The sequence below is a fragment of the Amblyomma mixtum genome, chromosome 1, assembly GCF_055824585.1.
Source record: "Amblyomma mixtum isolate Tamu chromosome 1, ASM5582458v1, whole genome shotgun sequence".
Classification (NCBI taxonomy): Eukaryota; Metazoa; Arthropoda; class Arachnida; order Ixodida; family Ixodidae; genus Amblyomma; species Amblyomma mixtum.
Window position 1 is genome coordinate 55,591,266 of NC_143012.1, and position 12,424 is coordinate 55,603,689.

Sequence of the window (12,424 nt, forward strand, 5' to 3'; positions counted from 1 at the left end):
TGATTTCCATGCCAGTGGGGAAAGTACACGCAAAAGCCCTGCAGTTCCTAATATAGCGCAGGTGGAAGTTATGTACCTGGTCTCTGTGTAGGTGATCTGGGTGGGTTTTTGTATTAAGCAGTCGATCATGACTCCGAGTTGGCATTCGCTGTTAAAAAAGGAAATTTTTCTGCCCACAAAAAGCTATAAAAAATTTTGGGGTCACTTTGGCTCTCTAAAGTGCTGCAGGGCGAAAGCCTCTCCTGGCGCACTGTTTGGCATTAACTGCGAGTCTGTCTGTGCTGTACTAGTGCTTTGTTTGACTACACACTTTGACTGCAGACTTTGACTGCTTCTTTAGCACGACTCTCTCTCTGCTTCGATGAGTTCGGTTGTGTCCATGGCTCTGTTGGCAGTAATGAGGTATGTAATGTGGTCACCCACGGACGCCTTACGCCCCCTGTCGGAGCGGACGACAACTATTTTATTATTTGTCGTGTGCTCCAAAAGAGGGCGTCAGGCATCCGTGGGCGACCTCATTCTTTCAATAACCGTTCGTAACCATTTCGACCACGTCATAACCATTTCGACCAACCGAACAGCGTGACATCACTGCTGACAACCTTCTGTCGACATGGATGAGGCATTAAACGCTCTCGCCTTAAAAAGTCCGCTGCGTTATTCTTTTTTGAATTCACGATGCCTGGGCATCAAGTACCAACGGCCGGCGATGATGAAAGTAAAAATTGACTGATGAAGCTGAATTCGCAGTGTGCTTTGAAAACACTGTTTGTAAACATGTTTATTTCGTTTTTATTTCTGTACTTATAAAAAACGCACTATTCTATTTGTCTGTTAAAGAGACAATGAAAAAAAGTAAAATATATATCCCAAGACAATAGAAGTCTAGAAGAATGGATCTAACCGGACCGATTTAAAATGTTTGCTTGAGCAGAAACTGAGAAATTCAATTGAAGACGTATAGTTAGGTAATCTATCCGTCCTTGCTCCATAAATAATGCCTAGCTGATCGCCAACTGCATTAATCCCCTTTTACAAAGCGCAGACTGTCCTTTGAAAGATTGCATTGGACCTTCCTCAATGGGCAGCTTTGACCGAATGTCCAGCTTACGAAGTGTCCTATAGTGAGATTACTTGTATCCCGTAAGTGTCTGTGCAGCAGTTCGCAATTAACAAGAAGGCGTTACTCCCAAACTCTCTGCCCTCATCCCCCCCCCCCCCTTGGAGTTTTAATCTCGGTGTGAAGAGGTTTCAGGATAAGCTGTATCCATATGCCCTCTCCCAAGAGCGCCCTTTCTAACCTACACCCAAATAAAGGGTGAAAAATAACGGATTCTAAAGACCGTCATAACCTGACTGCTTTCCGCCCCTTTGGTCCTACATTCGAAGAAACTTTGTTTCGACAAATTAAAACGTCGTCTGTACCCCTCAGCCATCACTTAGGCCAACCCAGGATCTTCAGCACACCTGCAAACTTTCGCTCCCTTCTTTCAACTAAAATACAAATGGGCCGATCCCATTAGATTCGATGACGTTTGCCGACTAAACCGCACAGTGTACGGATTCCGTTGAAAGTTGGATTTAGCTGCTGCATTGGTTCTCAACTGACATAGAACCAGACCTTCAAACTACCTTGCACACCACTGATCCCACGTTTGCAAGGCGGAGGAGCTTGAGGCTGGAGGCAGTGGTCTAAAAACTGGGGTTGCAAAAACCGAGCGCTTTCTCATATATACCCAGCAACACAAGCAAACTTTAGTGTCCTTTCTTTTAGTCTCAACTTCCCCTGTGTATCTACCCGAAGAAACTTGAAGTATGTGCCACACTGCTTTCTGGAAGCGTGCTAACCCAACTGCGAGGCTCTCAAGGCTTTTACGGTGAACTGCAATGACAAGCCCTGCAATAACACGCCCTCACTGCACTGAAAATCGCAGCGCAAATCACTTACCACTGAAAGTTCAAGGTGCCGGATTACGAAGTCCGCCTTCAAGTTCGTCTTTTTCAAGGTCACGGATACGGCACCGTACTTTTGACTTGACTCGGGCCAGTACGGCATCTGCAAAGAGATTCAAGTAGTACAGCCAACACCACCGCAAAAGTACTGCAGCGATGCACGTCCGCGGACATTAGACGCATTTTGCATGTGCGCGATGTCTTCGTCTTTTACTAACGTCGCTCACTATGAACTGAACAGAAACCTCTTCCTCATCCCTCCCCCTCCTCTGAAGACTCCTGCCTCCTACGGGGCTATGAAACAGACACCTATCTCAACCTATACTATTTACATTGTCCACGCCCAACACTTTACGAAGATAAAAGTTCATTGTGTGGCGACACCTCAACCCTAGCACATATCACATGGACATTGCACCAAAAACGCCACCATCTAAAGCCATGTAAAGCCCTGTACAGGCCTTGGAGCTGTGGGAGATGAACCATAGCAGCACACACCTCGGCGACCAGGCAGCGCCCTCCTTCTCATCTCCAGAAGGTCGGCAGAAGCCTGTGGAGCCCTGGACTGAAGGCCCACCCACATGCGCTATAGGCATCATCCTCTTCGATAAATGTTTACTCACTCACTCACTCACTCACTCACTCACTCACTCACTCACTCACTCACTCACTGTCACTCACTCACTCAATCACTCACTCGCTCACTCACTCACTCACTCACTGTCACTCACTCACTCACTCACTCACTGTCACTCACTCACTCACTCACTGTCACTCACTCACTCACTCACTGTCACTCACTCACTCACTCACTCACTGTCACTCACTCACTCAATCGCTCACTCGCTCACACACTCACTCACTCACTCTCATCAAAGCAAACCGTACACATTGACAATCTTTTTTTTTAACCTTCATATTTCATTTCGGTACTAAGACACCGTGGCAATAATTTATTAAACCAATTTTAATTTTGTAAAAAACAGTGGGATAGAGATACTTATGACAAGTGATTTTTTTTTTGTGTAACAGCGCAAGCCGACGGAATGTATGAAAGAGTTAACGCACAGACGCAAAATTCTGACCATGTGCGCGAGAGCTGTTGCGTCTTGTGAAAGTAGCTATAAATATGTTTGCTTTTACTTATTAAAAAATGTAGCTACGACCAAGAGCTCATCTCTCTGTTCCTTGTTCGTGTCCCGTATTTCGTCCGCGTGTATTGTTTCACCCAAAATTGAACTACTGGCAACTAGCCTGACCCGAAGACGCGGGTTCGATCCTGGCCGCGGGCAGGATCGATGGAGGCGAAATTTTCATGGAGGCGAAATTCTTGAGGCCCGTGTACTGTGCGATGTCAGTGCACGCTAAAGAACCACAGGTGGTCGAAATTTCCGGAGCCCTCCACTACGACGTCCCTCATAGTCTGAGACGCTTTGGGTCGTTAAACTCCAATAAACCTAAGCCTAAACATTCGAGAGGTAAACTTTTACTTCCGTCTCTGTCTGTCGGCTATCATCTCACTTCAGTTACTTTTTTAATGAGAGTAGCAATTTTTTCTACAAGTACAGGTCTAAATACTACCATTTGCACGTTAATTGATGGTTAATGACTGGTTAACTCACTACGGCGTCCCTCATAGCCTGAATCGCTTTGGGACGTTAAACCCTCCATAAAACCAAACCATAAACCAAACTAACAACTAGCTAAACTGTCCATCCTATTACCGTGGATAACATTCACCGGCGAACGTATTTCTGCTACGAAACAAGTAACGATAATCTGATGTGCGACCATTTGTGGGAGAATTTCTTTTTCCTCCTTCATTCCTGCAGCATTCTTCTAAACAACCTTTCTGACGTCATTTCCCGTCACTATGTAGCACCTGTCCCTCGAAAGAACAGTGAACATTAAACTCAGAGTAAACTGCCACAATGCCAGTGAATACTAAGAGCATGTCGGAATTTCTTTACGGCAAACTCAGTGGCCGATATATTTTTGGCAGCATACTCCTACAAAATTAAACACGGAATGGTGTGAAGCAAACGCACTTAACGACCCGAAACAGTTGAACGAAATTTTATGGCAAGCAAGAGGAGCTGGTTTTTAATCTGGATGCCGGTTCGAGTAGGCACATGAAAGTGCGTTCCTGAATTTTAGATAAAAGTGGTGCTGTATTTCGAGAAGTATAACGTTCTATTTAAACAATCCAGATCAAGGCAGTCGTAATTAGAGACACCTTGAACGTACTCACCTCGTCCTGATCGCCCTGGCCCGATAGCATAACGACCTTTGAGACATTTTCCTGCCAAATCATACTCCAAAAGTCGCAAACTGTTCCTTGAATGGGACCTAGAAAATAGGTTCTTTTCAAGCAGCAGCAAAAAAGAAATATGCATGCGCGTTTAAAACTAATTTCTGCAGAACAAAAATTGTACATTACCTTGAGCTGCGATGTACTTGCGCGGATTACCACGGCCCTACATGGAAAAGAAATCCGTGTTCAGGCTTCAGAGCGCAAGGCAGCTATGACTTTTATAAGAGATTCTAGAATGGCCGCAAGGAATTTAATTACCTTCTATAGATTTCCAAATGGGCTGTCTGTTTTACATTGAAATAACCTTAAACAGCCTGTTTTACCTCTCTTCTAACTGTATCCCTCTCGAAATATTTCTGACATTAAATCTCAAGAAGCACAGGTATATACAAGGGCTCAATTATTTTCCACGAAACATTCATTTTCCGCCGCATAAATCGTTCACAGGATAAAATCAGAAGGCACGCATAAAAAATCTGTCAAAAAGTCAAATCAGTGCCGCTAAAGGCACACAGTAAAAGGGCATCTCGGGATTCATTGTAGAGACTGTGAAAACAAAACTTGCCACCCTGACTTCACTAGCACACGAATTTTAAGTAAACACAGTGACCAATTAACACGCGAAATAATCGAAGCAGCGCACATCGCCTGGTCTAAAGACGCATGCGTCAGTAGCCCCTCTTTATCGATCAGTTCAAAAGAATTGGCATTTTTAGTGAAGGGAAAATGATAATGTTGTTATCGTTCTTGTTCAGTGTGACATGCATGAATTGACTATGAATCTATGAATGGATGGTTGTTTTCCTTGTGTTGTTGGAACTGTGTATATATGCCTCGTTCCAAACAATAAACACCAGTTGAAAGTCAGCGCTCGTGTGTGTCGTGTCTCCCTTTTTGTCCGTGTCTTAGTGCGCGCTGTTCCGGTGAAAACACACTTTTTAGTTTGCAAAAGGAGTTGAGTGGTTAGAATTGCTTTTTGTGATCGCCTAATAACGTTTACTTGTACGTTTAGCTGATTCTTTTGGCGAACAGCACAGCCAGTGGTCGGAATCCCTGGCCATAAAAATTTTCATTTTCTAGTTTTTTTCTTAGTATTTTCAGTTGCTTCGTTTTACAGGCTGCATGTATTTTTCACCAACATAATCTTAATATTCCTGCTTAGCTTTCCGTTTCTAAATTTTATTAACTTACTTATGAATCTTTGTACCCCAGCCACTGTACTGTATTTGTATAGTAGATTTTGTATTTCCGTCAATGTGCATCTTACAATAGTTATTTTGAACTTGAATAGTTGTTTTTTGCAAACCCTAGTACATACTCAGTATTTACCTTCGTATGCATCTAATATTGTTCCTCTATTTTTCTATACAATAGTGCAACAAAAGCAGGTTCTTTTTCATCGTGTTCGTAATTTTTTTTCTAATTTAACGATCGAGAACCCCGTTACAGCTTTGTCATGCAATACACTGTTTGTGTATTCATCGCTTCTGAAGCCAGCAACAAGTTGCTTGATTGGAAGAATTATAAGACAACTTAGACTCACTGGGATATAGCTTGCGTTGATGTAGTCTTCGGCCTGGGTTCCGTCTGTGCATGTTAGAACCACTCGTGAATGGTCGTCTATAAGGGGAGAAAACGATACTGTTTTCAGTGATGGAAACTTCACCGCGAGAAGTGTTATACATTCATGTAAGAGCTCCCGGAAACCAACACTGAAGTCGTGAAAGAAATATACCTGCTTTGTCGTGTCACGCGGAGCATTGGCAGGCATTTCTCAACCTTCAGATATGATATAGGAAAAGACCGTCCACTTGCGCATAACGTTTTCTTGCTTACCCTTTCATTCTTGTAACATGTCTACAAGTTTATGAGTGTTTAAAGCACTTGGAGCAAATATACAGATTCCCTAGAGAAAGGTCGGGTGCGGCCTTCGCAGCAAAACTAAAGAAAATACGGATGAATGCAAAAAAAAAGATGGCGTAGAGGTTTGATACTGCTCGACAGAGAAGAATGCACAAACGCAGAGCGGAAGAAGCACCGCGTTACTTCAGGACCCTACAAGGAAAAAAGTTATGCAAAGATAAAATGGAAGAACTAGAACCAAGAAAAGTCAGAGATTTAATCGCCACAATGCGGCTGAGGAGAACGTAGAGATAATGCTACGCTGAAAAAAACTACTTTTTATGCCTACAAGGAATATATAGTATAAGAAAACTTGGAACCCGACTGTTAGAGTGACACTCTACTACTTCGAAGCCGCACAGGGAATTTGAGGGTAAAAAAGGAGCACAGAATTAACGTCGAGTACCAAACATGGGCTTAAAAGCCTGCTGGTGATGTACACATGGCAAAAGAAAACACAGCAAACGAAATATTTCAGTGCAAAATTTTTTAAACTGGTTACTTTTTAACATTTAGATGTGTTCTCAGTATTTGCAAGGCATGGTATTATTTATTCTCGAAAGGTCCTAATCACGTCAACAACAATGTGAGTGAAGAAACTACCAAAAAGAAAATTCCGTTGGTAGCCAGAATGGGCGTGCTATCATTTCATGCTGTGATAGAGGGTTCGTAAAAAGAAACATTTAAGGAGATCGCCAAACAAAGGTTACAATGCTAAACCAGACCAGTCACGATGCCCAATAGTTTTCCACATGCCTTTTGCATCAAAAACAGCCCCTAAAATAATAATCCTTAAAACGTATTCATATTAATAATTCGAATCCGGCACATCTTTGTTCCTCTGCACCTATCCGCACTCATGCTCAGAATTGAAATTTTAAACGTAGGTCTTAATTTTGCCGGCTGACTTCTACGAACGCATTATAAAGTCAGAATGCCGGAGAGGAATTTTATTAGGCTTAGCATTTCATCAAAAACACACAATAACAATATTCAAAACAAACTCGACCCACTTACAAGGCAGAACTTCTTCGTGGATGTTTTTTGACCTATTCTCCTTAGCTTCTGCAATGTTGGTCGGATATAGCTTCCCGCTAGGCAGATTCTGCAAACACGAAAACGATCTTCTGTTGGATAATATAGCGAAAAGTATGCGCATTAAAAAACAGGACTTCTTTCTCATCTTATGAATTCTCCCGGGTGTACAATATTACGAGCGCGGCTGTAAGGCTGTGATTGCATCAATTCCAACTGTTTCCCAATATCCCGTGGAGCTAGCAGCAATATGCCGCCAAATAAACGCATTGCACGACAGCTTCCGAAGGAACAAACAGTAGCGGTAGGTTGCAGGCGTTACAATAGGGATAATAAACCCGGTGGACAACTCCACAGCGATGTAGTTCCAGAGGCGAACTTCGCTGCGGGCTCACAGAGTATGCATACAGCCGCGTCTAAGAGCAGGGGCGAGATGCACATCAGCTCAAAAAGCTTCTTTCGAAGAGCTAGAGGCAAGTAGTTTTGGCTGGCAGCCTTTTGATTAACGAAATCCTCGTGATCGGAGACAAAAGTCGCAGCGGACGCGACTATCATTTCTCAAACCGTACTCTTACCACACCTATTCTTGGCTTAATCTTAGGGATCCCGTTATACTAATGTCACACAGACACACTAAATTTCGATCGAGTCGACTACGATCGGACTCAGAGCAATTAGAGCTATACAGAACGCTCAGCTCTGGAAGCGATCTGTCACGATCTCGCTCAAGACGCTTGCCAAAGGCGATGGTAATTGACCCTTAAAAAAATGATCTATAGACAGTCTCTAGATTTCTTACAGACACTAATGCTTTCCTATAGATAATTCTTTTTGTCTATTCATAGCCTAGAGACTGTCTTTAGACAAAAGTGTACTAAAAGTGTTGGGCGAAATATCTATAGATTGTCTATCGACTGTCTATGGCATTTGTATTACCTATAGAGTGTTCTCTAGGATTGGTCTATGCAGAGTCTATAGGCTTCATAGACAGATGTGTATGGACAGTCCATAGTCTGTGTAAAAAATGTTTGTAAGGATTACACCCGCTTCAAGAGCAGTCGCTGGAAGCCTTCGTGCTTAGGAAGCATCCAGATCAATTTAGCAGCCAAACTGCGTGTTTGCGACCAATTTTAAATTCATGTGGCAAGACCTATGTCAAAGGCGCATTTGTTTGTTAGTTTTTACTTAATTACACGCCAATTTTCGTGTTGCAGCTTGAGCGACTACGGGTACATGCAGTCCATGCGGTATCTACCAGGCCGATAGGATTCAATGGACATGCGCAGCAGCGCTCCTTGTAGTGCTGGCTATAAACTGCAACCATAAACTTATCAAGTCACGATCGAAAATGCCCATGTGACAGTGGTATCAGCCGCAAGCAGAAGACTGACGACAAATCTCCTGAACCACAGTTGAGGCCTGCATTACGCGCTCGGTGTAGGCATGTATTACAAGTTCTAGAGGTTTTTTACATGAAGCCTTTACACGAAAATCAAACCGAGCAAGGGAGTCGAAATCTGAGCTAGTTGGTAGATATTTTTGAGGTAAACAAATAATAAGACAAGGGATAAAAAGAGAATAGAATTAATGGAAGGAAGTCTGAGGAATTATTTGCATCGACTGTCAATCTAAGTCAATGTCTATTAGTTATCGCAAGTGCCTCACTTCGGGCAGCAGTGCAAAATGGCCAAAGCTACTTTACGAGTTCGGAGAAAACAAACAAAAAATAAAACATCTCAGTGATCGTTTCTTCTGCTCTTTTCCTCAATTTTTTTTAGGCAATGCGGATATTTATCACTCTGTTGCTTAGACTGAATGGGAAGCCAATATGTTGCTCTACTGAATCAATTAAAAGCCCGGAAATAAAATAAGGAGACACCATACTCGCATGCTCTTTTTCGGACACTTTCCGTCGTTTTTTAACGGCCACAGCAGTAAGGGTTGTAAATAACAGGCATAATTATCTGCACTGAAAACATGAAACTGATATCAAATCACTTTCGTTTACCGTATATTCCTGTAGCAGAAAGCCACAATCCAAAGCTTTGGTCAAGTATTCTTCAAGGAGCTTTATGGCCACCGGGTTCGATGGTCTGCTGGCCGCTGTAGCGGTAGTATCAGTGGTGGTGGCAATGGATGTGGCGCAGGCGGCAGGACTGATCGCCGTACAAACGTACTCATTCATTTTGGCACGCTTCGAATGCTCAGAAAATTCTGGCACCGGCTTCCCGGAGGCTAAATATTTGACGAGAATGCAAAAACACGCCAAAAGTTTAACAACGTCACATATACAAACGAAAGGTATGTCGCTCTAGGATAAAGTATTTTTGTTCCAGGATACCAAACCTCTACAGTTCACTTAGAACAGAGAGCAAACTGCATGACTGGCACTTCGCAATCCACTTTTCTGCACTACAGAATAAAACATAAAAATCTGAACAAGAGAACGCAAATCGGCTCAAAAATTGCTTCTGAGGACCCAAAAGGTTTCCACCTTGGAGAAGCTATTTAACACTTGGTGGTGCCTGAATATGTTAACATTGTATTTTAGGACGGGGCGCACAAAAAACGAGATGACGACAACAAAGAACGCAAAAAAGTTTCTCTGAGTTAATTTTTGTGACTTTTGTTCCAAAGTGTGGCATATCATTGGATGCCTCACAATAACCTACAGTAACATGCTTCAAGACTGATGTTTTTACTATAAAACAAAATCGAACCCATGGAAATGACAAAGCAGGAAGTGTGTCACTTTTTTATGACATTATTACGAAGCGATGAACCGGGCTGTGGCGGGGCGCGAATCTCTCGTGCTAGGATTGCTAACAGTTTACAAATATGTTATCCCATCTATCATGTTGTCTCGTTCTTCATCTTGCCGCTGCGTAAAGACATGTACGCCGTGGCCACTTGTCAACCTTGAATCTTTGTGTGGCTAAAATTATGACGCAGCTTCCTTTCCGCGTTAATCAGCAAATAATACCCCTGGGACGTGCTTAGGAATCGTTAGCACCAAGCTTGATATAAAAGTTTCTGACTAGAAAAATAAAATGTCTAATGCTCAAAGCGCTAGAAGTAGGAATGAGCGAGACAGGTAGCGATATAATGCGCGGGAAATCAATCAAAATCAACTGTGAGAAAAGGTGAAATATTTTTAAAAATAGCTAAAAAGCTCCTCTACTTTCCTAGCTTAGTAAAAAGAAATGTTCATTTTGCTTACTTTATTTCAAGGTAAAAATCTATTTGTGCCTATATTTTGCGGGCCCTATGTAGTGTTCTCTGCAAAATTCATCGCGAAAAAAGAAACTCTCGCACCTCGTTGCAGATGATATTCAAAACTGTGCAAACTCACAGCGCTTGAAGTTTTCCATAAAATGTTCTTCGAAAATTGTGACTGTCGAAAGATCAGGACAGTGACGACCTCGTGTTCTTTTCCTGAAATATAAAATCGATAACAAGAAGTACACAGCACTCCATGCTTATCCAGGCATATCCTAGAGAGGCACTCTTCGTGTTTGATTATGGCACTGAGAGGCAAACATTGAAGTCTTCCCCACCAATTTAATTTTCAATCCGTTCTCGCCAAGTGACCAACAGAAAAAAAACACAGGCGATCAATGTGAGTGATACCTGGGGACAGCGTTAGCATATGGGCTCAGATTCCGTCCGCGCTTTGTGTTGGCTACTCAGTTCATTCAAACCCATGACATTTTAAGTTCTTTGTTGCTCTGCGGTCATGGTTCAAGGCTCCCGCAGTTGCCTGTGACTTGCTCCATGATAGTCAGATGGCGTGATTCCAGGCTTCTTAAGTATATTGCTTTTCGGTGGTAAGTTGTTTCCTATCAGCAGCGAGTCGCACTAATTCCTCTGTAATAGGCGCTTACGGTGTTCCTTCTCAGCTAGCACATATTTCGCTGTTGCAGCCAGATGACAAAATTTCACCAAAGTTTTCCGCCGTGGTTAAACTCGTAAAACGCTGGAAGTTGATTCCAAATAACAAATCCACGAGTTTGGTTGACCGCTGCCGTGAATGTAAATATTGTAAGTCCCTCTATAAACAAGCTGAAATTTTAGCAATGCATAAGAAGCGTCTCTCACGAGAAAGATGGGCTTTTTTTCATATGCAGAGAGGGAAGTTCTTGTAGTAGCACACCATCGATTTCTTTAACTGCAAGGGAACTAGCATGCCTGAACTACATGCTAATGATTTTTCTTATCAATTTATTTTCGTCTTCATTGATTGTGACAATAGCGTCTTCTGCTTTTTGTATCGTATCTCTTGTCACTCAGCACTCTCATCTTTTGAAATTTTTCTCTGCGCTTTTCATGGTGTTGCCATTTTCGCTATCTTTTTACGAGGCGGGTATATATTTTGTGTTCTTTTCAATAAAGGTTTAGTCGCGAAAAAGCGCTCGTGTCGTGCTTTACCTCTTCCTTTGTTCTTTGTTCTTTTCGCCCTACCTTTCGCCATGAACTGAATTCAACTCGCCCAAATTTCCGCGTTGCAACTGCAATCAAATGCCAGCTTTCATAATTACGACCCGCATGTGTGCTTGCTCTAATTTCACGCCTCTACGTAAAGCACTAGCAGTGAGCCGTAGCCAACCCACGCAAGTGTAGTTGTGTGGTCCCTCTGACTGATATTCATTCCTTGAGGGCAATCAAAAGGGAAGGTTTCTACAAAGCAACTGTAACGTAAAATTTTCGTGTAGCTTACCGTCGACAATAGCATGTCAGCCCAGTTGCCAGTGCTAACAAAACTAATAGGCCAACTGAACACGCAGCAATAACGGGCCAGTGTGTAATGCTAGCAGCACTTGGGTGCTCGCTTCCGAAGACGCTGGTGCCAACTGAAAAACGTGTACAGCGAAATTATTATTGCATTTGGGAAGCTTTCTTAGAGAACATCTTTTAAGTGCAGTTCTATATACGTATCGAAATATAACACTAAAAGAGAAATCTATCTATACTCTACGAAAGCCTGTTCTGTCTAAAAATCTAGGCCCTATTTACATCGTTCTCTTCACCGCTTATGATGAAACACACTTGAATCGTATGTGCACTAGGTTATAGAGGTTTCTGCTTGGTGTTGAACTCAACGCTTTCAAGCGAAATCACAGTTGTCTAAAAAAATTGGATGGAAGCTTTTATTATTCCTAATTCCTGTCGTAATACACCTCTTTACCTACACAATGCAGAGGCACAAGGTTAAGATACCGA

At 42.5% G+C, this 12,424-nt stretch overlaps 1 protein-coding gene across 3 annotated transcripts in view; it reads right to left on the reverse strand.

The window, feature by feature from the left end:
- Positions 1-12,424, reverse strand: part of LOC149366339 (receptor-type tyrosine-protein phosphatase epsilon-like) — a 65,925-nt gene that overhangs the window by 27,370 nt on the left and 26,131 nt on the right. For all 3 annotated transcript variants that reach the window (XM_089550211.1, XM_089550218.1, XM_089550226.1), the window contains 8 exons: positions 11,922-12,054; positions 10,557-10,639; positions 9,213-9,439; positions 7,187-7,274; positions 5,811-5,887; positions 4,394-4,430; positions 4,205-4,302; positions 1,949-2,056 (listed from right to left, as the gene is read on the reverse strand). In XM_089550211.1, coding sequence (XP_089406337.1) covers positions 1,949-2,056; positions 4,205-4,302; positions 4,394-4,430; positions 5,811-5,887; positions 7,187-7,274; positions 9,213-9,439; positions 10,557-10,639; positions 11,922-12,054 — 851 coding nt within the window. The remainder of the gene's footprint in view (positions 1-1,948; positions 2,057-4,204; positions 4,303-4,393; positions 4,431-5,810; positions 5,888-7,186; positions 7,275-9,212; positions 9,440-10,556; positions 10,640-11,921; positions 12,055-12,424) is intronic.